The following is a 23,926-nucleotide window of genomic DNA, read 5'->3' as shown; positions in this document are numbered from 1 at the left end:
CTCTGGTATAGTGACATTTCTTTAAACCAATCACAGTTGTCTTGGGAGGTGCCAAGCAACATTTTGTTACATCTTGACCATACCTTAAAGGATAAATATAATGATTAATTATGACATTTGCATAGGTTTTTCCCCTCCACAAGGTCCTGACCCCACTGACCCCAGGTTGTTTACATCCCGGGTGCCAAGGTTAAAGGTGACTTTTGTCACAAGTCTTCAGGCGGGTCGCTGAACCGGAGTGTCACATTAACACTGCCAATCCAAAATGTAAATTCACAAAGCTCACCTCCACACTCTCGTTGACCTCAATTCCCCCATCATTGTCGTCGTCCAGCTGTTTGTGGATGTGCCGCAGCGCCTCCAGACTGAAGCGGTCGTCCTCGCCCATGCATGGCGGCATCACTATGCCACAGGGGTCTACAGGGGACAAAAAGGTTTAGGTTAGAGCTCAAAGGTTGGGTGAAGCCTACCAAGCAGGCACCTGGCAGTCATATTCCTCTGAAACTGTAGCTCCAAATCAAGTGTGCAAAACATGTTCACTGTCTAATATCTCACAAGGGCCTGCACTTGAACCTAAAATTTTGACCACTGAGTCCCTCAGTCATTTGAGATTAACCCTTTGAATATTTAATTTGTAAAGACAGTGTTTTTGTGCATCTGATTAAGGTGATTAAAGCTGTGGCTGTTATCACTATTGTTTCAAATGCTGAGAAAATATAAAAAATCTTTTCAAGTCAGAAGTGCACTCAGTACTCCTGTTGGACACGCGTGTCCTGTTGTCATTCCTGCGGCGTCTCGAGGCATCCCCCTCTTGTTTTTATTCAGTCCCCCTTCAGTCCCGCTGGGGAAATGAGCCCATTACTTTCAGTGTTCCAAGCCATGGACAGCGAGCTGGCCAGGTGCCAAACTGTCTCAATGGAGCCACAAAACACACACAGAGAGACAGATAGAACAGCCACGAAGCCACAAAGTAGGAGAGGGAGACACAACACCTAAATAACAATTAGATAGCAACACAAACCCAAACACGTGGATCAGGCTTTGGCAATGAGCAGTTTTTCTCATTCAGAGGAGCTATGTGGACGATAGAAAAGCCAACAGAAAATGCCAAAAATGCAAACAAAGAGACAAATCGTGTTGTAGTGTCAAAACGCTTCTGGATACATAATATACAACTGCACAAACTCAAAGAAATCAAAATACTACAAATGCTCCGTACATTTTCTGAATGCTCAAAAAGAAAAATGCAGAAAATGTAAAAATAATCTCATGCTGTCAACGATCAGTTTAAAAGTTTGAAAGTCTTTTTTTTTAACAGTTAAAACAGATCCAGGTTAGCTGTTACCTGTTTCAGTCTTTATGCTAAGATAGGTCAATCTCCCCTGGCTCTAGCTACACAAGCAGACAAAAGTGTATGTAAAGAACTGTAGGCATATCAAACTATTCCTTTTATATTTTAAAAGTACATAACAAAATACATACTGCAAAGTTGCAAACAAGTCCTGAATATTTTGGATGCATGAAAAAAAAAATATAGTATTAATAAATTTAATAAATTCATCCATAAGCATGTAAAGTATAGTGAATAGGCGACCATGTGGAACTTTCTGTGGGTTTTGATGTAGTATCTGTTTACTGAAACAAGACATGACATGTTAGTTATGGAGTTGCCACTTTGCTATCTGCAGAAGAAGCAAAAGGAGACATATGATTGGACGTGTGCCTGGGCTAAGTTTGGAGGAGAGGACACTGTGGAGGATGTCCATGTCAAATAAGGAAACCAGCGTTGGCAAGGGGCCGCACCTGAACATAGCCTCACATCAATACAGTGCCAGAGGTTGAATAACACAGTAATCACTTGTTTTTGTGTAAAGGGATACAGTAGGTTGATTAGACTAGATGAAACCACAGTGGCTTTAAAAATCTTCCCTTGTCAACATGATGTGTGTGGCACTGAACTAAATATTTAACTTGTGTTTTCACTAAGCTGCTGCAATTAGAAAATCACCAGCCACTTCCTGGTATGACCGCACTGATCTCTATCAAAATGGCTGGTGTATAAGCGCAAACACCATACTTTCTGTAAACACTGTGCACTACAAAAATGCAAACGTGGATCTTACAGTGACAGAAAAGATAATGAACATGAGTCTAAGGTCCACCTTATTTTAGCAGGGTTTGTCAACCTCTGCACTTGAAGCTTGTGAACAAGTTACATTATACATTTGCTTGGCTTGTCAGTGCAAGCCTGTTTGCATGTCATGCTTATCTATTTAGCGGTTTGGTTATTTCAGGCGCGCACACACACACACACACACACACACACATAAGGCTGCATATCCATTGTTAATCCAACTTTAACTTTCTTTGTTTCAGACATCAGAATTAGTTACAAACAACTTCCCTTGATGTTGTAAATCGTTTTGCTATTGTCATTTCTTTCATTACTGGTGGCCTAAATCTGTTCTTCATGTGTGCAGAACCCTTCAAGAAAAAACTATGTGTGAAGCTCATAGAGGAAAAAGGTAATTCTAAGAGAAAAGAAAGTAAAAAATACTGTCATTCACTGACAGTATTTATGCTAGGCCACCTAGAGTGCAATTCAGAAATATGACAGCACAAGCCTTTCCTTCCCAGGTGTCCTATTTTTGAGTATGTTTGAGTAGGTTAAGGGAGAACTGCAAGCACTACAATGAGGAACCACACGACAGGATGTGGCCATCGGTGACCCTGAGCATTCCAGGGGGACGCATGCAAAATCAAAGCAGCCAGGAGAAGTAGTCCCAAAAGATGACAAAATTGGAAAGCACTGGGTTATTTTTAACACATCAGGCTCCCAGTTGTCAGGATATAAAAGCTCAACAATGGCAGAGGTCTCCCTTGCTCAAACACACACACAAGCAGATGCTAAGTACACACACACAGCAGGCAAAACACAAGCAGGAAAGCAGTCGTACAGTAATTCACTTTGCCATAACTTACAAACGCGTAAAAGCTGTCACAGAGCTTCAGGTTTGGTTCAAAAGAATCTGATAATAAAAGTGTTTAGCTGTCAGCTGCTGCCTTTAAAGTGAATCCCAACATTTCAAAAAAAGAAATTATATGCACAATGTATGCATGTCATTAAGAAGCTTCTGGCTTCATTTTCAAAGAAAGCTTTTGACAGGAGAAGCAGATAGGGAGGAGTGTTTCAGTGACTTTTTGGGGACTTCCTTAAACCTGATTCAATGAGACACATGGACATCATATATAGCTGACATATCGCGCTAACCCCACTGCATTCTGGGTGTGTGCTGGGTTTATATTGTTAGAGAACGACATTTTGACAAAGTCAGATAAACATTTTGTCATGCAGCTTGATGTGGTAATTTCAATTGACAATAAGGGCGTACCATTATTTTTTTCTAGTCTAAATTTCCACACGTGCTCTTCTTCAACTTAGATCATCAGTATGACAGGACTGTATTTTGCCCATAAAAACTCCAGAATAATTACCTTCTAAGTATTTCTCTGTGCCATGGGCCTCCAATAAAAACACATCAATGAGCCAAACCGTTTCACTGGATGACAAGTTCCTTCAATAGGATTTTATTTAGTTTATGTTGAGTCTATTTTACATACACTGTCCTACTTACTCCCAAATACTCTGTATTGCGTATTATCAAACGTGTATTGATCTGCAGCTGTAAAAAGTCCCCAACAAATGCAACATCAACTCCAGTTTGAGTAACTTTTGCTAAAAACTATAAAGGCCAATTGCATGCCATAGCAGGATATGATGGGCCTGATATGCAACTCTGGGGGAGCAAAGACGACCAAAATGGCCTCTTCTTACCTGCAAACTGCTCAAGATGTCTACGTATCCTGAGCTAAGTCCTGCTCTCACGCATACACACTTTGTGTGTGTGTCTCTCTCTCTCTCTCTCTCTTGTCCTCTCTCTGACACATACAGACACCAAACCATACAGCGTCCATTCATGCACACTCTTGAGTGTCTAAGATGGTGCTGAATGACAGTACAGGTGGCAGCAGACTCAACAAGCAGAAAAAAATGAAGTACTGCAGAAGCAGACTAGAGAACATGTCAATAAACACTCCACAGGATAAAACAGATGAGAGTGAGCTCGCTTACACACAGAAGAGTTTCACCTCTTCATATTTCAGCATTCTGACTATGTCAGGGACTCTCAGATACTCTCAGACAAGCTGCTAGTAGCCGGCTGCGGTCAAACTATTGCGGAGGCTTAATTAGGTCAAGTTTAGCCAGGAAGTTGCCTTGTCAAATCAATTAAATAGCAATGAAAGAGCCACATCAGATGCTGAGTTGCTCAAAACTGTGTCACCCACATGTAGGGCCTAACACGGTGATCATATGAAAATCCGTTGTAGTTCATTTAAACACAACTTAATTAAATTACGTCAAGAACCTGTTAAACTCAACTCTATGTTGCACGCGATCAAAAAGTACCTAAAACATATTGCCTGTCACAAAATTACATTTAAAATAAATTTATTGCGGCTTCCCGAGGGAAGGTACACTGGCTATCAAGAAATATTAGAATTTGAAATTGGTTCTAAGCTTAGAACCCATTTTGCCTTTAAACATCCTGGGAAACACATTCTCTTCTGATTGTGACACCAGATGTCAGACAGACTTCATCATACCTGACTTATAAAATGTGTGAAATTTTTTAGTGACAGCCTAACCGCATATTTAAAAAAAACATTATTTCTAGTGTAGTTCTTCTACAGTCTGCACATGCTAAAATCTTTCCCATAAACATAATGTCACAGCGGTACTAACCAAGAGGTCCATTAAGACATATTACAGGCAAGAGTGTCATTGATGTGGTCAAGACCGAGGCGTCATCACTGTAATATTGCATTAAATAAATACAAAGGTGACCAACAAAATAAAGGTAAAAAACTATTGTCGTATTGTGGAAGGCACTTTGCTCATAAAAATAACAAAACAACAGGTAGGAGTTCTAGTTCAAAACTGCTTTTTTCCATGGACAGATTTAGCTACTATAGATCTGTAAACTTTAAGCAACAAAGACGGTTTCTCGGCCCAGTGTAGCTAACGTTAATGTTAGTCAACCAGCCAACTTAAACTAAACTAACGGTAACTTTGTAACGCTAGAGATTGTGAGGTTTCTCCAATGATAAATAGTGCGCATACAAGCACAAATCTGCTTTGCTAGCTCAAGAGTGTTGCAAACAAGACATCTGCTGAAAATTTGTTTCCATGGATTTTTAACATAGAGCCATGTCACCAACTCACCAGCACAGCTGATGTGATCCAAACATTTCCAACAACTTTAGAGCGCTGTATAACAACCCTTTTACAACAACTTATTTAATCCGATAAATCACTTTGATATAAATGTGTTGGAGAGTTTCTGTGTTTATCACTGTGGTAAATAAAAGGTTTTCAAAATATATATATTTTTGTTGTTCAAAAAATAGTTTTTGATTCAACTCTGGAATACTGACATGAAAAAGACGGACTAAGATTTTTAGTGAGGCGCATGATGTGCTTTTAGATTTGAGCATATTCTAAATGTCTAGTTGACCAATTAGATTGCCTGGTCAAATCTACTTGTTGTATAGTTAATAATATAGGTCAGTGGGGCGCATGGTAAGCTCACCTGGTTGAGCGTGCGCCCCATGTACAGAGGCTCAGTCCTTGTCGCAGCAGCCACTGGTTTGGTTCCGACTTGCGGCTCTTTGCTGCGTGTCATCCCCCTCTCTCTCCCACTTTTCTGGCTTAATCTATCCTATAAATAAAAGCAATAAAAGCCAAAAAAAATTATCTTTAAAAATAAAAATAATAAAAATAATAAAAAGGTCAGTTGGTCTATTTATACATAAATGAGTTGAACACAGATAAGAGTGTTATGCTATTGATCTCTGAAGAAAATGTTTGTTTTGTTTTGTTTTATATAGGCAAGTCAGAGACAGAACTGGGGATTCATGTCTTGCTAATGGGCACTTGCAGCCTGGAGTCAATGGGCCTTGAACCTTATTCTTTAGGTTTCATTATTCCTTTACTGGGTCTTCTGCCATGATGTAAAAACACCGTGGCTACAAGTTTAGGCAACCTCCTGCTTGGATGTCAAACAGTATATTATCACACAGTGGAGTCCTTGGTGGAATTTGGAGGCTCCTCGTCATTGGAATAGTCCTTCAATGGACTTCAAATATGTAACATGCTCAAAATTCAAGCTTCTTCCTTGAGAAATGCCGTTTGTCAGCCATGTCAGCAGTTCATTAGATCCACTGTCACCGTGCCAAACTTATATCAGCTTTCCTGCATGTATGATGCATGCATTTACCATATGGATGATAAGTGAGATATAAATGCCATTCCTTCGTTGTATTGATGCCCTCAGCCGCCATAAATTAGTTAGAAGCTTTGCTCTGGGGGAACTCAGATGTCTGACCCAGTCTTGTGATTACCTAAAACTAAAGTCATACGTCAAGTGTGTCTGGTAAATAAATCTAAAAATCCTATAACATTAAATTCAATACACCAATTAAATGCTCCAAATGGTGTGAAAGTGGGGGGAATGTGATGTCAATGTGTACCAGACGTATCCCCTGCAACTAACGCCCATATGGCAGTGTCGTAAGTCAAGCTGACGGGGTCAGTGTTAAAGGCAAGTAAATAAAGCTTCTGGAGTCTACCATTTCAGCTCATCAGCAGCCATTAATAAGACACAAATATCATCAGCCACCTACAAATGCCACCCGCTAGTGTAGAGAGTTATGAGAGAGAGAGAAAGAGCGAGAGAGAGAGAGAGAGAGAGAGAGAGAGAGAGAGAGAATTATAGAGAGGGGTAGTTAGTTAAAGAGGAAGAAACAAGATACAAAAAGTTGTTTGTATGTTACTCTCAGTTTGCACAAGCTGTTAAAACAGACGTGTCATGAGCGTACATTTAAAAACTGACAAGCTGTTGCAGCGTGAGGTATTGCACCTTTGAATTTGGGTAACTACCATATTTTTCCGGAAGTCACACTTTTTTTTCATAGTTTGGCAGATCCTGCAACTTATAGTCAAGTGTGACTTATATATCAAGACATTTATAATTTTACATGTTTTTAAATGTTAATTCATTCTGAAAACATTATTGTCTATGGGCTTGTTACAACTACATGCTGCTCTAAAGAAAACTGAGAAAGACTGAACACAAACAAAACGCCCCCGAAAAGAAAATAATTGTCTGCAGATTACAAACAGCAGGTAGTAAAATATGCAGCCGAAACGGTAATCGAGAAGCAGAAAGAAAGTTTGGAGTGAGTCAGGAACTTGTGAGGGACTGGCAAAAAGGTTACTTTTTCTGCAATGAGCAAAGAAAGCTAATCGCGGGCTGAAAGCAAGATGGCCAGAGCTGGAGGAACGTGTCCACGGATGGACGAGAGAGGCTCGTCAATGGTGCAGTTATGTCTCCACGCCCTGGTTGTTTTTCTGTGTGCTTTTGTATAGTTGAATATCTGTTAATGTGTTACATCCTGGACAGCTATTCAGGCTGTTGTTGTTGAATAACTTGCCTTTCCGGATTAAATGTCTGTTCTTGGTCTTGGATATTGTGAAATAAATTTCTAAATATATGCGATTTATAGTCCAGTGTGAAATATAAATGTTTTTTTTTCTGTTCACGAGACATTTTTGACTGATGCAACTTATACACCGGAGCGACTTATGGCCTGGAAAATATAGTATGTATATAAGCTGCACTTTCAGTTAGATTGGAAAGACTGGCAGTGCAGGTTTTCTAATACAAACATCAGTGTGAGAGTCAAACAGCCTTAAATGTGGGGTCAAAGAGAGACACTACACTGGGAAAAGAAGAGGCATTTTGCATTTGGTGGAAACTAAATCGCCAACTACAGAAGCCCACACAAGGTGTCACGTGCGAGTATATCCAAAGCTTAACTCGCCAAGGTGGCTCGTAAGGCAAGTCAGAGGAATGTGTCACTGCAAAAACATCAATAAGAAAACACTAAAAGCAGTGACTCGTCACTAGTAGATGAGTCAACAACATGCATTCATATTTCCAAACAGCCACCTACACAAAGTGATTTCCAGCCAAAACATATTCTTGTAAAACCACATGCACTAACTGTACATGTGTCCAGGCTTCAGACGTTTGACATGTCTCAACTAAACCTGATCCGCCCTGAACTGTATTGTCTGTCTGTCGCAATTTTCTCAATGTGAGAAGCAAATGGATTACGGACAATATAGGTGGGGCTGGATCACCTCAGGCAACTGTAGATCCCTACATCCCTTCTTTTTGTGTGACAGAAACACTGAGTGTAAACAGAACATTTCTTTGTTAACAAAAAACTCCACAGGGCACATTCAAGTTTGCATTGCATCTACCCTAAAGAGAAAAAGCCTTCTACTTCCCTATTTTTGATTCAATAGGGGATATGGAGTGCTTTGTCTATGACCTTTTTGAACTTATAGTCATATCCACTACAACAGGGCATCCCTTACGCTTCTAAATCACCTTAATGAGGACCAGTAATCCTCTGCTTAGGCCACAGCAAAAAAAAAAAAAAAAGGGGGGACAACTAGAGCAAAACATGTGGAGGCCCACCAAGTGTGATCTAAAAACTTCCACAAAAGGAGACGCTCTTTGCTCCTGGGCGTCCCAGGAATGTTTAATAACAGCACCAAACACGAGATGTGCGATGTACTCGGCTGGCCCAAGGAGGAAAAGCAGGAGAAGAGAGGATTGAAAGACAAGAGGTTGAGCACTTGTTTAATTTGCTCGCTTGGCCTTCAACCTGCTCCTCTGAAAATAAGGTTATTGGATTGAATGTCTATGGAAGAGACCAGGGGCCGACGACTGAGATTACATGCTAGCCTTAAAAAGTTAACAATGAACAATGAAAAGCATGAAGACAACTCAACATGCTTTGGCCATGTAGTAACGGGATTCAATGTTCTTGCAAAACTCGAACATCTGTGATTACAAAACAAAAAGAAATATTTGAGTCTGCACACACGGAAGATGCAGCCTGGATATCCCCTGACTGAGATTTAATAAGTGCTCTTTATTTGTGTCATAGCCTTAGGACAGGAAAGCTAAGGTGAAGACTTCCCCACTAGGTTTGGTACCCCATTTTCCCTGACCTTGTCACAAATTGGTTAAACTAATAAAAGAAGGAAATAGTATAAAAAACAAGATGTGTATAAAAGTGAATAATAGCTGTATTGATTTGAATCTTAAAAGTTTTAATACATCATTAACCACTCTTTAACCTTCCAGCTTCAGCTTCAGTTGAGCGCATAGAAGATACTTCATACCGTTCAAGGAAAACTGGAAGAAAACAGCCATCTGAGGGTAAAGAAGCAGAGTGACACATCTGACATGGACAACCTCATGTCGTATACTACTGTACATGTGTGAAAAGGCTTAGCATTGACAGCACCTTGATTTTTTTTTGTAAGTTGTTTGAATTCCCCTCTTTGAAAATATTCCAGTAAGCAATTTTACTTTAGGGCATTTGAAATTTTAGGGCTTATAAATTCAAATGAAGAAATTGCCCAATATTTAAACTGTTCATTATTCTAATTCTGACCTAAATGACAAGTAATTAAAAAAACATGCTGCTCGAATTGTAGTATATATATATATATATATTTATATCTATATATATATATATATATATATATATATACATACACTGCATATATACGCTGTATATATATATATCATGTGTAGATATTTATATAGTAGTTGGCTACTTGGAATTTTTCAGTACAGTAGATACTTTTTCATGTATTTATACTGTATAGAGATAATATAGAATATATGTCAACTGTACTGAAAAATTCCAAGTAACCCCATAAATTTGAACCCCATAAATTCAGATATGGTTTTCAATGTAAATTATACATTCAGTATAGGCTAAGTTCTGTTATGTATCAAAAGATGCATTGCATCTGACAGCTGACTGCAGGTTAAACCACACAGATCTTTCAAATTTGAGGCTCATATTACATACATTGTTGTAAAAGAAGCCTGAGCTCATCACTTTAATTAGAAAATATCTGCACCTTCAGAAGAAACAGTTGAAGAAGAGCAGTAAATGATAAGAAAATACTGTACACTGCTCTTGCTCTATATAAGATGTATTATAAGTAACGTTTGCTTCTTGTTGGATCTTACATTACAGGATCATTATTAAAGATGTGTGCAAATTATAAATTTCAGAAATCCACAGACCTCTGCATGGCCATGAAAGAGAAAAGATTTAAAATGACAATTATATGAAAGAAAGGAACATTTACATAGCCTGTTCAAACTATCACTATTAACTTTAAACCTACAAGGCTTCACAGAATAAGCCTATGTCTTTGTGTGCTCAGTGGGCAAAGACATGTTTTTAGTTTAATTGCACATAGTGGCAATAAAGACACTATGGTTTTGGACACTTTAATCACTACTCTGGCTATCACCAGACCAAGACAAGCTCAATAGATTTGAGATTGAGCGTTGGTCTGGGGAGTCTCCTCTGTATTTTCTCTGCACAAGAGGCGTGACCAACGGGCATAGTTCAAATAACTATGTTCGCAACTGGATGGTCCTTCAACCGATCAGACCAACGATCCGGGGGACGTATAAGTGACAGCGCCATCACGGGGTTGCTGCGCTTCAGTGGTGTTCAGTGGCCGCTATGCTGAATGTAAATGCCACTATGTTGAATGGGCGGCTGTGGCTCAGTGGTGGAGCGGTTGCCTGCCAATTGGAAGATTGGTGGTTCAATCCCTGGCACTGCAGTCCCATGTCAAAGTGTCTTTGTGCAAGACACAGCCTCGGCCACAGTGTATGAATGTGTGTGAATGTATCCTGTATGATGTAAAAGCGCTTTGAGTAGTCGTTAACACTAGAAATCCGCTATACAAAAATAAGAAGCTGCTTGGTCACTTCTCTATCGTCAATGTGTTTAACCCGCCAATAGTGCGCCAGGTAGATAAGCTAGTTTGTTATTGGTTCCGGCAAAATTGTGAACTGAAGCAGGATAAGTCACGCATGCCACGAGTCGCGTGGCATGCGTCACTTTGCGACGAGTGAAGCTGTGAGCATACCTCACTTTGCGACAAGTAGCATATAAGATGCTAACGAGAGACTTCTGTAATGTCAATACAGTAAAAACTGGACAGAAGTTCTTTCACTGCTGGCTACAAGTTAGCAATCAGACAACAAAGGCTGTCAGTTGAATGGCGTTTTGAGATAACGTTAACAATCAAGCAATCATAGATAGCTAAGACGTTTTTGAAATGATTCCCACCTTCTGTTATAGTTTGTAATGAGAAAAGTTTATCGTTTCATGGAGTTCACAAATTTTAGTATGACAGTTATGTCGTAAACCGTTTAAATCTGAGCACGCACAACTAACATCTGCACTAGACCAGAGCCGGTCTTGCTTGACTCTCATCGGGTATGACGCATTATGCCGTATACCGTTTACATCTGAGCACGCGCAACTCAGATCTGCTCGTCTCACATTGGGCAGTGACAACTGTATTTGAATGTGGATGTCTCAGTCAGATAATTTGTGGCAGACAGCAGATCTGGCGCTCTGCCAGCTTCCTGTGTATGTCTTTTACCTTCCTGCTTGACAGGATTCTGATGTCTATTTCAACTTGATGCTCTTAAATATGGACGCCAGTTTAAAAGCTAAGCATTAGTGCAATACTTCATACAATAGCAACGTCTATTCTAGGAGTTAATCCAAATAAATATGCCTATCAAATCTGGAGAAAAGAAAGCAGCTGAGTTTACAGAAGTGATGCAATTCCCATGGCAATAAGGCACTTCTAAATGTTACCAACTGCCTGCATCTTACATCAAAACATAAGCTACTGCATCTGATGTGAAACACAGCAGAAACAAACCATGTGCAGACAGAATTCCTAATCCCAAATGAAAGTCAATTGGTTGCTTTCAGGTCCTTTGATGTGTAACACAAACTGGGCCCATTTCGGACCAGATCAAGGGAAGGTTACTGAAAACCCACCTGTTGGTCCGGACATGCTACTGTTAGCAGCACTAAGAAGGATTAGCAGTCAACTCACTACAAATCCCCCAAACCAAGACGGTCGGAAAAAAACAACTCTGAAAACTATATCGTAAAACTGTATTAACTGATTTTTTTCGGAAATAAGAAGAGGAAAAGGCACATAGGTATGCATCCTTTGAGTTTTCTAAATTGAATTACATTTGCTTTACATTTGAATCTCCCTGTTATTTGGTCTCTACAGATATTAGTTTGTTATGAGCACAGGTCAGAGCACAAATGTTGGTGGAAACACACTTGAGTGGGGACAGCATACCAAAGAAATACACACCGCTCTTTGCCCCTCTTGCCCAGGCCACCACATCACGTGCCCTCTGCGAAGGGAAAGTCCCTGAAATCAGAGGGGACTGCTCCTCACGTCCAAATATCTAACTTTAAATCCCACTCAAATATATATATATATATTTATAAACATATACACACACACACACATTTGGATGAAAATGAATGGAGTATTGGCTGTACACATAACATTTGCTCACCTTTTTCATTTCTAATTAATATCCTCCACAGGTAGTCTCCCACTGGAAAACGCAAAAACATCTTTCTAGGTTTAATCTAACAAAACTGAAAGCACTGACAAAACTAAAGCACACTAACTACATGTGATTAGCCAGGAAATGACATGCAAAGCGAGAAAGCCGCAGTGACAATTTTAGACTTCTGTGAAGGGCATGGTATTGGCATCTTCCTGTGTTAAGGTGATGGGTGTTATCACAGCAAGATCCCACTCTCGTAACAGGACGTGGCGGTGACCCCTAGCCGACATTTCTTTTTATGTTTTAGGGATGCAACAGGGATTGATCGTTTCAATAGATTCATTCATTGTGTGTCTATAAAATGTCAGAAAAACAGCCATCAAAGTTTACATAACCCAAAGGGGACAAACACATTTTTAATGGTGTGTATAAGAAACGTAGCAGATATGAGAAGCTAAATGAAAGCAAATGTTTAGCATTCTTCCTTCAAAAATGACTTGATGATACATTTTTTGTCAGTGTACTATCTGTTTCAGCAGTACTATGTCTGTACCTTATTAAACTGACAACAGCCAATGGAACCTAGACCATACATATTGCTGTATGTTTTTGAGCTTTGTCCTGCTTATGGACTACAGTGTTGCCAGCGTGTGTGCATCCATCACAAAGGGCTGATCCAGCCAAACGCCCATGCACTGCCAGCAGAGGGATCAACACCTTTAAGTGGGACAGAGTTGGACAACAATAGTCCCTTCTGGGCTGATTGAGGGCAGACAGTTCTGCTACTGTCGGCCACTCATAGCAGGAAACACTGTACAGCTGAGTACAGTGACCTACATCTCTTACCAACGCGTTTTCTGCATGAGTGAATCAGCTAAATGGCTGCTTAGTGGTGTGTGCTTATATTATCTTTATCCCAAATAAAGGATGGCCGATAATACCGTCCGTGGAATATATCGGAATATCGGATTTTTAAATAACCAAATATTTGTATTGTATCTGCCTTAAAAATTCTTTATCGGTTGGGCTCTAACCTCAAACATATATCTATATCTATATCCCGTTATCGTGTATCCATAACATAATGTTCTGTGTATTACAGATTCAAGAATGTAAAACACGGATTTGTCTCAGCGTTTAGGTTTTTCAGAGTCATACATACAGTGAAAAAAGTGGCCTGACTGTCATTATCGTAGACAAAAAATTATAAATTAGGTAGCCAATGTTTCTTTAATTAAAATTGAAAAATACATAGATAACAAAGGAACAATAGCTCCTCAATGGGGATTAGCGACTTAACAATGCCTCCATGCCAGTGAATCAGGTCACTGACTGTGTCAGAGCTTGTTGGTGAGTTCCGCTCCGATCCTCCTCATGGCTTTTGACCGTGGGACCATTATCTCACCGGTGAGCCTACTTGAAAGTCAGACTGGCCCGATGCCGCTGTGACAGATCTCGGTAATGATAAGGAACACTCTGAACTTGCGGCGTCAATGTCAGCAGCACCCACAACAGGGAGCACGATGGAAAAGGCACATGGAAAACTAGTGACTTTATAAATACACCAGTCTGATCTGTTCGTAACGGCCTCATTAGGTAGGATCACAACCCTAAAGCCCCGGATTGAGATGGGCGGCAGCTGTCCACTTCTGGTGGAAGTCGACTGGGCAACTGAATAGCAACAGTGCGCAATGCGTCGCCGGCCTTTTGTTTGAGGTTTTTAATGATCTATAACTTGACCTATACATGATCTATGCATAAAAGCAATATTCAATTGATTTTTGGCCACTTGGGTGCAGCAGAAACAAGCTAAAAAACAACAAAACGTGAATTAATCAAATTAATATGGAAAACAGTTGCCGTTTTACCCAACCAGCAGAGCAACATTATCATTCATTTACAGTCCTGTTTGTTGCCACAGTAGGTCCAATATTAACTCTGCTTTTTTAGCTCTGTAAACTCCTGAGGGAAATCACTGGCTGTAAAGCTGCTAAATTCTCCACTATGTTCACCAGCTAGTTGCTAACTTTGCAGTTTGTTGCCGGGCAGGTAGTGTACAGTGGGTTTAGTTAAGAGTTTTTTGCACACAAACAATAAACTTGCTGCCTGCTAAGGTTGAGCGGAGTGCTGAGATTGAACCAAAAACATTAAAGATGCAGTCCGTAAACCAAAATGGGCTGAAAGTTGCTAAAGCTATCGAGCGTTTTAGGGTCCTTTTTTTCTTTTTGGCTCATGGGGAACCCCTCACAACAGTCTGTTCTAGTCAGGGAAAGGAAATGGCTTTGCCTGTTGAGCTATACTCCACAGAACCAGGACATTAGGACTCGCTCCACGTTCACTCTGAAACTCTCTCTATTAGCCCCCAGAGCGAACCCAGAGCTCCGAGGCTCCAACACCGCAGTAGGAAGAAAGCCTGGCTTTTCTCAAGTGTGAGTGTTACTTTGAAAGAGCATGGGTCAGCCAGCAGTGACGAAAGTATCACAAAATGCAAATTCATGTGCTCCCTGCAGTACCGAAACAAGCACTAGCAAGAGAGGCAAATGTTCAACCTCCTTTCCAAACAAATCCCTTTATTTATGCAGTCACTTTGCTCTGAGATGGCCAATGTCACCGCTGATTTAGCTATACAAACAAAGCAATATCCTGCGAATTCTCTCCAAAATTCTACAATCTCTGAATGAAATCGGTGAAAAAGACTCAACAAACATGTAAGAATACCACACGTGTCAAATAGAGTGTGAGAGATCTACTCATCTTTGCTAGACTGCTTTTGAGTCTGTGTAATTTAACCCGCAGCAGCCAGTTTCTGTATTTGTACTGTATTTGTGTTATGTAAAGCTTATGCTAATGATAGTTGTATCTAAGACGACTATCATCCAGCAAGCACACTACTTGAGAACTGGATGTTCTTTGCAGTCAGAGGGAAGGGCTTTGTTTGTTGAAACGCCAAACAAGCTAAGTACACCATTAAAACGAGAGAAGACCACGTTCACATTGCCACTCAACCAATCTCCTTTGCAAATGCCTTTCTTTTGTTGCATAAAAGCACAATTTTCTTCCTCAGGGTGTATGGAAATGATTTATGATTCCTTTTGTTAAAATCTACTCTTAATTTGGCCCATGATAAAAAAAAAAACTGCAGTTCATGCAAGTAAATTTACAATTAATACAGGAACCCTACACAGTTAAGACGTCAAACAATGGGTTACAAGTTTCTGTTGTTAAGACAAAGACCTGAAACATGTCACATTACTCAACTCAAACTGACTGGGAAATGAGTTTAACACCAGCACAAAAACAACTCTACACATCAACATTCAATTCAAATCTTGTGTAACACCAAAATCAATTACTACATCAGTACCTGATTCAGCTTTGCAAAGGTAGACCCTGCACTACAAAATCAACCAGGTTATCTTGTTTTTAATTACATTCTAGACCACAATAGGATGTTGATGCTCAATATGATGACAGCTGGTTGTGTTTGCAATATTTACTGACAACTATTAACTGGCACAATAATCTGACAGGAAAACTAATACAAAATAATGATCTCCAAAAGTGTTAGTGTTTAGCCACATTGGTGTTTACATTTTACATTTGATATTCAAATGTCTACACTTTTCAGGCATGTTGGAGAACTCTGACATGACTCATTTCTTGTCAAGGGTGCTCTGCTCAAATGTGACAAATTGCACACTTATGTAATCCTCCTCCATCACCATCCTCCGCTTTATTTCTGAAACCAAATCCCAGCTTCTCTTTTGAAGATCCCTAATCATGGGGGAGCTGCCTGACCCACCAAATGTTAAACCCAACCCCCCCCCCCAAACTCACAGCATGCTAAATGGCAGCTTTGAACCCTAAACTGCTTAAATAACAAAAGCCTTTTCTCTAACTTCATTTTCCAGGGTAAGAAATATTTTTCACTACTACAGAATGTGTGGGGCAATTAGGCCTAACTCCAAATTGTCAACTATTTGATGTTTCGATCCAAGAAGCATGATTCGAATGCCAATTTCACAATCAAATCTTTGTAAAGGCGTTATGTAAGGAGGATTAAGCCATTTTGCTTATATGCGGGTGCTCAATGCCCGATTTTACATATAACTACAAGTTTTTTCCCAATAAGTAAATATACAACATATTATGATTTAAATATCAACAATTAACTCTGTTCATAAAAAATTAAAAAGAAAGAAACTTTTAAATAAATCTTTTCAAAGTCCGTGAATAGATCCAGCCACTCCATGACAGATTTAAGTTACACTTTCCATGATCTGTGACCAATGGCAGAGCATCTTGGCAGCAAGGATTTCATTCTTTCCCTAAAAATGTCTGGGAAAAGAAAATCTAAAGTGTGGCAAATTGCGCTGTCCACATGAGTACCCCCTACCAGTACCAGTACCAGTCTCCTGCATAATAAGCACATCTAGATTCCGTGTACTTTCACTTGAAACATAAACTTGTATACTAAAATATTTGAAAAATATCAAAATGCCATTATTCGGAACGATGGCCACTGTGTGAAGGCAATCTGTAGCCAAACTGCCTTGACAAAGCTGTGTGGAATCAGCATTTATTTATCAGCAGTTATTTAAACATAACGGCCATGTCTCAGAGTTTAGACGGCTATCTATATGAAAGCTCAACAAAGCAAAGTTTTTAATAAATGTACATGAAACAACTAATGTCAACGTGGACAAAATCATGAATGTACGAATTCACTTTTTTGATGATGACCTGGCCAAAGGAACAACACAACATCTAGAAAGTTTTGTTTTCACAATGACTTAATGTCGGATTATGATATTACTGCAATTTGAAAATCTACATTGACTCTTAATTCAATATATGTCCGGACGAAGTAAAAAACTTGTAACTTCTTAAAAATGATTACTCTTATTATTGTGTAACGTAAGAAGGACTTTAACTGTTTTACCAGTCAAGTTAACTTTAATGAGTGCATATTGAAACATTACACTGTGGACCCCCCCACCCCCCCTTCCAAAAAAAAAGTTTCAGGCTCAGGATTTTTTTCGATTTAAGCCCTGCATGTTTAATAGAGCATAGGACATCATAATAAAGTGCAAATAATGGGCATAGTGGAACAACTAGATGCATCCCAGACATCTTTTCAAAAGGTACAGTGCAAAAACAACAACAGTGTTTCTAACAGTTGTGTGACCAGAGACGTTACAAACCCCGGGTAAATATTGGAGATGTATTTGAAAGATGGAGACAGCTTAGAGCCCAAAAGGATGCGGAGTTGGCTAATTTCCTCCGGAACAGGAAAGCTTTAGCTTCAGGCTAAATGATCACGGCTACAAGGGACGGCATTTTGTGTCATTTCAACATTTGTGTACTCATTGAAGACAAAATAGAGTGGGGGGGGGCTGTAAAAAGAGAGGAAAGAGAGGAAAGTGAGTTTGCAGTGAACATGCCGTTTTATAGGTCGGTAAAATTTGCCCCGTTGACTCTTGTTCATATTTTTCTAAAGATATGTTCAGAAGTAAAAGAGCGTGACTTTGGCCACTTGTTCGTATCCACTGGAACACTCTGAAGCGTATAGACCTCAACAGTCCTGCCCACAGAGGGTTCGGGAACTAAGAATACAATGCAACTTCTCCATTGACAGTATAAGCCATAAAATCGTAACAGTTGATGGTAGACTTAAAGCTACAGCTACAACATGACTCAGCGATTGTATGTGCTAATATAGATGCCAAAGGTTCATGGGAAACCAACCTTGTTTTGAGATAAATGTCTTTTTTTTGCGATGTCTAGGATAAGTACTTCATTACCCACAATCCTGAACAATCCCACAGTGGGGCCTCTGATTGGTGGAACTCATACTTGTGAGGATGGGAACTGTCGGTACCCGATCTGTGAGCATGCGCAAGATGACAATCCTCCTCTATCCTGTTTTTTTGAGGATGTACGGCACTGCACAAATCACAAACTGTTCCCTGCTTCAAAATATAGACATCGTCGGTGTTTTGTCATTTTAGAACTGGAAGGTGTTATTAGTCTTGGTTCTTCTGACATCCCTAGTGTGTAAATATCCAAGGTAAATGTGATTAAAAGACATTTAAGTAGCAACGCGAACACAATTAAAGATCCACTCAAGCAGCTGTTGATCTATTAAGGAAACTGCATTTACAGAAGCTACATGAACACAGAGACACACACAGACTTGTGTTTTCCCAGCCTGACGGCCAGACCAGTGAGAAAGCAGCTGACCTTTCCACGGAGCCGGCTGGGAAATGGATAACGCTGCGGCCATGTTTACTGACACTGAATTAAGTCACCACTATCCCTGCATTCACTGCACTTCATTGTTCACATGGAGACATTGTCCCATGGCTCTTTTTTACACTAGCTCATTGTTGTGTAAAAGGGCAAGGTGCTTTTTCCTTATTCATTAATATATTATATATCCCTTGTTTATTTTCAAGAGCTGCTTAACACTTGTAAACAGACAGTCATGAATGCTCAACAGCTGGGACTAGGTTTATTACGTTCTCCGCCAGCCTTAACAGACCGGCAGGTGGTAGATGGTAGATGTGTTGATGAACATAAATATTAAGATGAGTCTATATACTGTAGACCTCAACTGACATGGCCATGTGTGCATCTTCAGCATGTTAACAGTACAACTCAGAGATCATTTAGTATTTGTGCACAGCCCAAAGTGAAAAAGAGTCAATAAATACACTTAAATTTGTAGTTTAAATGTTGAATCTTGGGATTTTACTTGAAGTGAATACTAATATTTGCATCAGTGACTATATTTGCAACTTGTTTGACTCATGCTTGATAATCAGCCGGAAGGTAAGTGAGCGGAGGAAAGTGCTGCAGGTAGATGTTTCACTAACGCGCTTTCAGAGAACTTGAGTTGCACTCAGCAGTGGGCGGAGCTTGTCCAGCTGTCATGGAGATGGTTCAGTTGACTTGAGCATTGAATTTTTTGATACAATAATAACAGGTGACCGTATAGGGAGGGGAGATTATAACCGTAATCTCAACTGAATTTCATCCTCTGATGTAGCTCATGACATGCAGCTAAAAGCTCCAGAAAGTTTTCAATAAGTAGACCTTGGTTGGAAGGAATAGTTTTTTGGCAACATATGTATGATTGATATCCCTCTTATCTCATATTTCTAACAGCACATGTAATGCTCCCTTGTTAAAGTGCTCATATAACGCTCATATTCAGATTTATTATTGTATTAGGAGGTTATACCCGAATAGGTTTACATGGTTTCATTTTAGAAAAACACCATATATTGTTGTACAGCACATAGCTGCAGCTCCTCTTTTCACCCTGTGTGTTGAGCTCTGTTTTATCTACGGAGTGAGGTAGGGCTGTAAGTGAAAACGTGACTTGTGATGCAATATTGTGTTATGTATCTGGTGTAAAGTTATGTGTGATATCTGTAATAGATGAACCAACCCAGAGTAGTAAAACAGATTTTATTCTGATCCAAACACTCTTTCTGTGAGATAAAGAACACTAAAAGATTAAACTCTGGACACTATCCATAATATCCAAAGGTTACAGAGTAATTGTGTTAAATAATCGTGATTTCAGTATTGACCAAAATAACGGTGATTATAATTTTCATAAGCAGCCCTAGAGTGAGGCATCTCACTTTTATTCCACCTTTGTTGGGAGTTGCATATACGCAGTAGCTAGGTAAGGAGTACTAGCCAGTCAGAAGCAGAGTGTGAGGGTGTGCCATGCTAGCAGCTAAACGAGCTTTATAACGTGTATTACAAGGTTGGACTACAACAGAGCTGTTTGGAGCAGTTTGTGAACAGTTTTTTCCGTACGTCTGTTTGGGGTGGACTTTAGGCTTTTTTACTTTGTAAACCTATAACCTATATGCAAAATATATATATATATATATATATATATATATATATATATATATATATATATATATATATATATATATATATATATATAACACAATAAAAAAAGGAAAAAGCATAATATGAGCACTTTAAAACATAATTATATCTTGTTTGTTTAATGCATACAAAAACACAAAACTCCTCAATAGCCCAAGTAGTTATAGTTTGTGTTTGGAGTTACGTTAACAGAGGGAGCAGAGCTCTAACAAACTGTCCAGTTCATATTTATATAAATGATCCCACCAGTGATTACAGATGCCTTGAGTATTGTTTGGTGTTGAATTACACTGTCCATGTTAGTGAGTCATCTCTGAGTGGATAAAATCAGGTGATTTTCTTCTTAAAAGCAGAATCTCAAATAACATTAAAGGAAGTTAGCCTACTAACATCAGCATGACGTTATGTCAAGATCTCTGAAATCAGATTCAGTTAGGGGGGTTAAAGTAGCCTTGAACTAAATTAATGCTAGCAGAAATTTAAAGTTTTCAATATACAAGTAAAACTAGGGCTATATAATAACAAAGATGCAAATGGATCCACTGGTCACATACTATACATGCTTGCCCACATATATTCATTCACAATTGTATGCCCACTTATATTCATTCAAAATTATATGCCAATAGCAATCATGTACATATGTACATTCACACATGGACAGTCTGGCTTATCTGATAGGGTTTTTTTAAATCCTAAATCATTTAGTTGCTTTAATCCAAATGCAGCATATGGCTTCGGCTGCTAAACTTCCCTCTATGTAATTACATCTATCTGTATTGCTCCTGTTAAATAATCAAACATAAAATAAAATGAATTTCACTTTGTGCACTTCTTCTTTCATATGTTAATGCAGCTATCGTGTACAGAAGTCTGTTTCACAAATCAATATTGCCTAGTTAGGCCAATTACAAGATGCAAATATATGGAAATCCTTCTCTCTTAGGTCAGATCAATAGCACAATTCCAGAAGGTCACATGTGGTCTTCTGGCAACAATCAGTAAAATACCTACTAATGTAAACAGAGAGCATGTACGTGGCCCTCCTTTGTTAGAAGGGAATTGTCATCTTATAGCATGTGTGTATGTATCATTGTTCATATGTAAGACATACCATAGATGTAGGTTTACCATCTATAGCTTCCTAAGTGACACGTGCAGGGCACCATTATAATAAATACCCACAGTGGGGATGCATCCTACATTCCTGTCATGTCATGCGTTCCTCAGCAATGTACAGTAGATGGGCGAAAAGGTGACTGTCGACATTAAATGCAACACTTCCCATTAATCCCCTGCGCAGGAGATTCCTCGGCTTTCCCAGAGAAAACCACTGGGGTGGGGGGGAGAAGGAGGAGAGGGGGTTATACTATACATGGAGAACTGGAATGCGCTTACCTGTGATGGCTACATTTGCAGCATCAGACGAGTGGCTGGGTAGATCATTCGAGTAAGTGCCCTCCAAGCCCAGTACCGCATAGATGACGAGTCCACGTAGCAAAACATTCAATACCTTGAGGATGTAACTCATGGTGGGTAAATGAGGTGAAAAAGCTAGTTATTCCTATCCGTGGGACTGGGGCAATCCAGAAAAAAAATGTCAGACTGGAAAAAAAACAGTAATAGCAAGTCAAAAAAAAAACTGTCTTTTAAGCAGCAGCCTACAAGTGAGGTGTCACGAGAAAAAGAGACACCTGGAAAATGCAGTCCCGCAGTAGAGTAATTTGCAAACCCACCCGCTATATAACAGCTAAACAGGAGCAGTACTTGCGGTCAGAAAGCCCTAAAAAGAAAGACCTACAAAATAATAGTTCATCGTGGGTCAACGACAACTTCGTAATAAGACCCCCTTCAAAAAAAAGAACTAGCCTCTAATAGGTTTACTGTCTGTTTCTGTGGGGTGACTGCGAGCTACGACAAGCCTGTCCCCCATGTCTTATTTATATCAATTTAAAAAATAGACATATATTATCTAACAAAAAAAGACCGTGTAGTGAATAGACAGCAAAGGAGCAAAGCACATGCAGCCTATCTGAAGGAATTCCCTGTCAGCACACAAAAAAACAGACCAAATGGTAGTAGTTTTTCTACCGTGGATATCTGTGAGCCAGAAAGAATATCAAGTGCTGTATTAAATCCTTACGTAGGCCTGTGACTTGGAAGAAAATAGTCTCTGTACTTCCACGTACAGTATACAAACACCGGGTACAGCTTCAGCATATTGAACTCGCAGCGTCTCATAGGTCCGCCTCTTCACACGAAAGTAGCAAATCCCATCGCATCAAAAAATACATTCGCTTCTTCTTCCTCCGTTTCCCCTAATCCTTTCCCGACCTATATCAACCGCACACGACATCCGCCTACTTTCTAAATGAAGTTTTTAAGTCAGCTTTTCACGGCTCGTGTGTGATACTGTATCCTCCTGTCATATCAGCTGCCCGCCGACCGATGCAGACTGGGGAGAGAAAGCCGAGCGGGGCGGAAGTCAGTATGCAAAATGCGTTGGCATCAGAAGAGAGAGAGAGAGAGAGAGAGAGAGAGAGAGAGAGAGAGAGAGAGAGAGAGAGAGAGAGAGAGAGGTGGGGGGGTGCTGGGGGTTTGGCGACGACTACTGCCTCGAGAAAGGCATAAGCGGAGTGATTTGTTTTTTATTTCAGAGATATTCAGCTGAGCATCGCTTCCTACCCCGGGTTTCATGTGGTGGTAATGGGTGACACAATTCACGGCTGCCGGGTGTTCTAGCCGAGCTAAGAGGAAGTCTTGAACCGCCTCCATATCATGGATGGGAATTCTCCTCACTCATAGCACACATAGCGTTTTGTTCCGTATTTTTCTTGTCAAGGTGACGCGGAGGATGGATGATACCCGCTTTATTGTTCATCACTTCCCCACACCAGGGGCTCCAGGACATGCAAGTTTTCCTCCTAGCTATGCGTTCTCATTGGCTCGACTGTCCCAACATGGCAGAACCTGATTGGCTGGTTCAGACAGCACTTTTTTTTTGTCACTTTTGAAGAGACGCTCAGCCCGGGAAATAAATCCCTCTTAAAGGATAATACCGCTGTTTTTTTTAGTATCAATCGTCTTGATTAAGCCATGCTATCAACTTTGAAGCCGTCTGCTTCCACTTATTTTTGGAAATTCTGGGGGCCTTAAAAAAGTCCCCAAATCTACCCAAAACTACCAATACCACTAGGCTACTACTATCATACCAAATATTGATAATAATAGCAAATATATGCCCCCACCCAACCAGAGACTACTTATAACAACACTGGTTATTATTAGCCACTATTTTCACAACTAGCAGCTATCAATAAGTTATTACCAAATGCACATATAGGTTTTGAAAAGAAATCTAAAGACAGCTAGCAGTCACATCCGTCCTTCTTTTACTTTTTGAGGTTTGGTATGTGAAACAGCAGCTACTT

General features: G+C 39.8%; 1 protein-coding gene across 3 annotated transcripts in view; it reads right to left on the bottom strand.

The window, feature by feature from the left end:
• Window positions 1-23,016, bottom strand: part of stim2b (stromal interaction molecule 2b) — a 42,036-nt gene extending 19,020 nt beyond the window's left edge. The window contains exons 1-3 of one of the 3 annotated variants that reach the window (XM_034901384.1): window positions 11,195-11,199; window positions 8,800-8,802; window positions 287-417 (exon numbers count right to left, since the gene is read on the bottom strand). In XM_034901384.1, the coding sequence (XP_034757275.1) occupies window positions 287-400 (114 nt within the window). In that variant the 5' untranslated portion in view covers window positions 401-417; window positions 8,800-8,802; window positions 11,195-11,199. Of the gene's footprint in view, window positions 1-286; window positions 418-8,799; window positions 8,803-11,194; window positions 11,200-21,893 lie in introns of those variants that run through there. The other 2 variants (XM_034901383.1, XM_034901382.1) reach the window with 2 other exon arrangements.
• Window positions 23,017-23,926: the final 910 nt, after the last annotated feature.

The sequence above is a fragment of the Etheostoma cragini genome, chromosome 19, assembly GCF_013103735.1.
Source record: "Etheostoma cragini isolate CJK2018 chromosome 19, CSU_Ecrag_1.0, whole genome shotgun sequence".
Lineage (NCBI taxonomy): Eukaryota > Metazoa > Chordata > Actinopteri > Perciformes > Percidae > Etheostoma > Etheostoma cragini.
The sequence above is the reverse complement of the archived record's forward strand: the minus strand, read 5'-3'. Positions and strand labels throughout refer to the sequence as shown.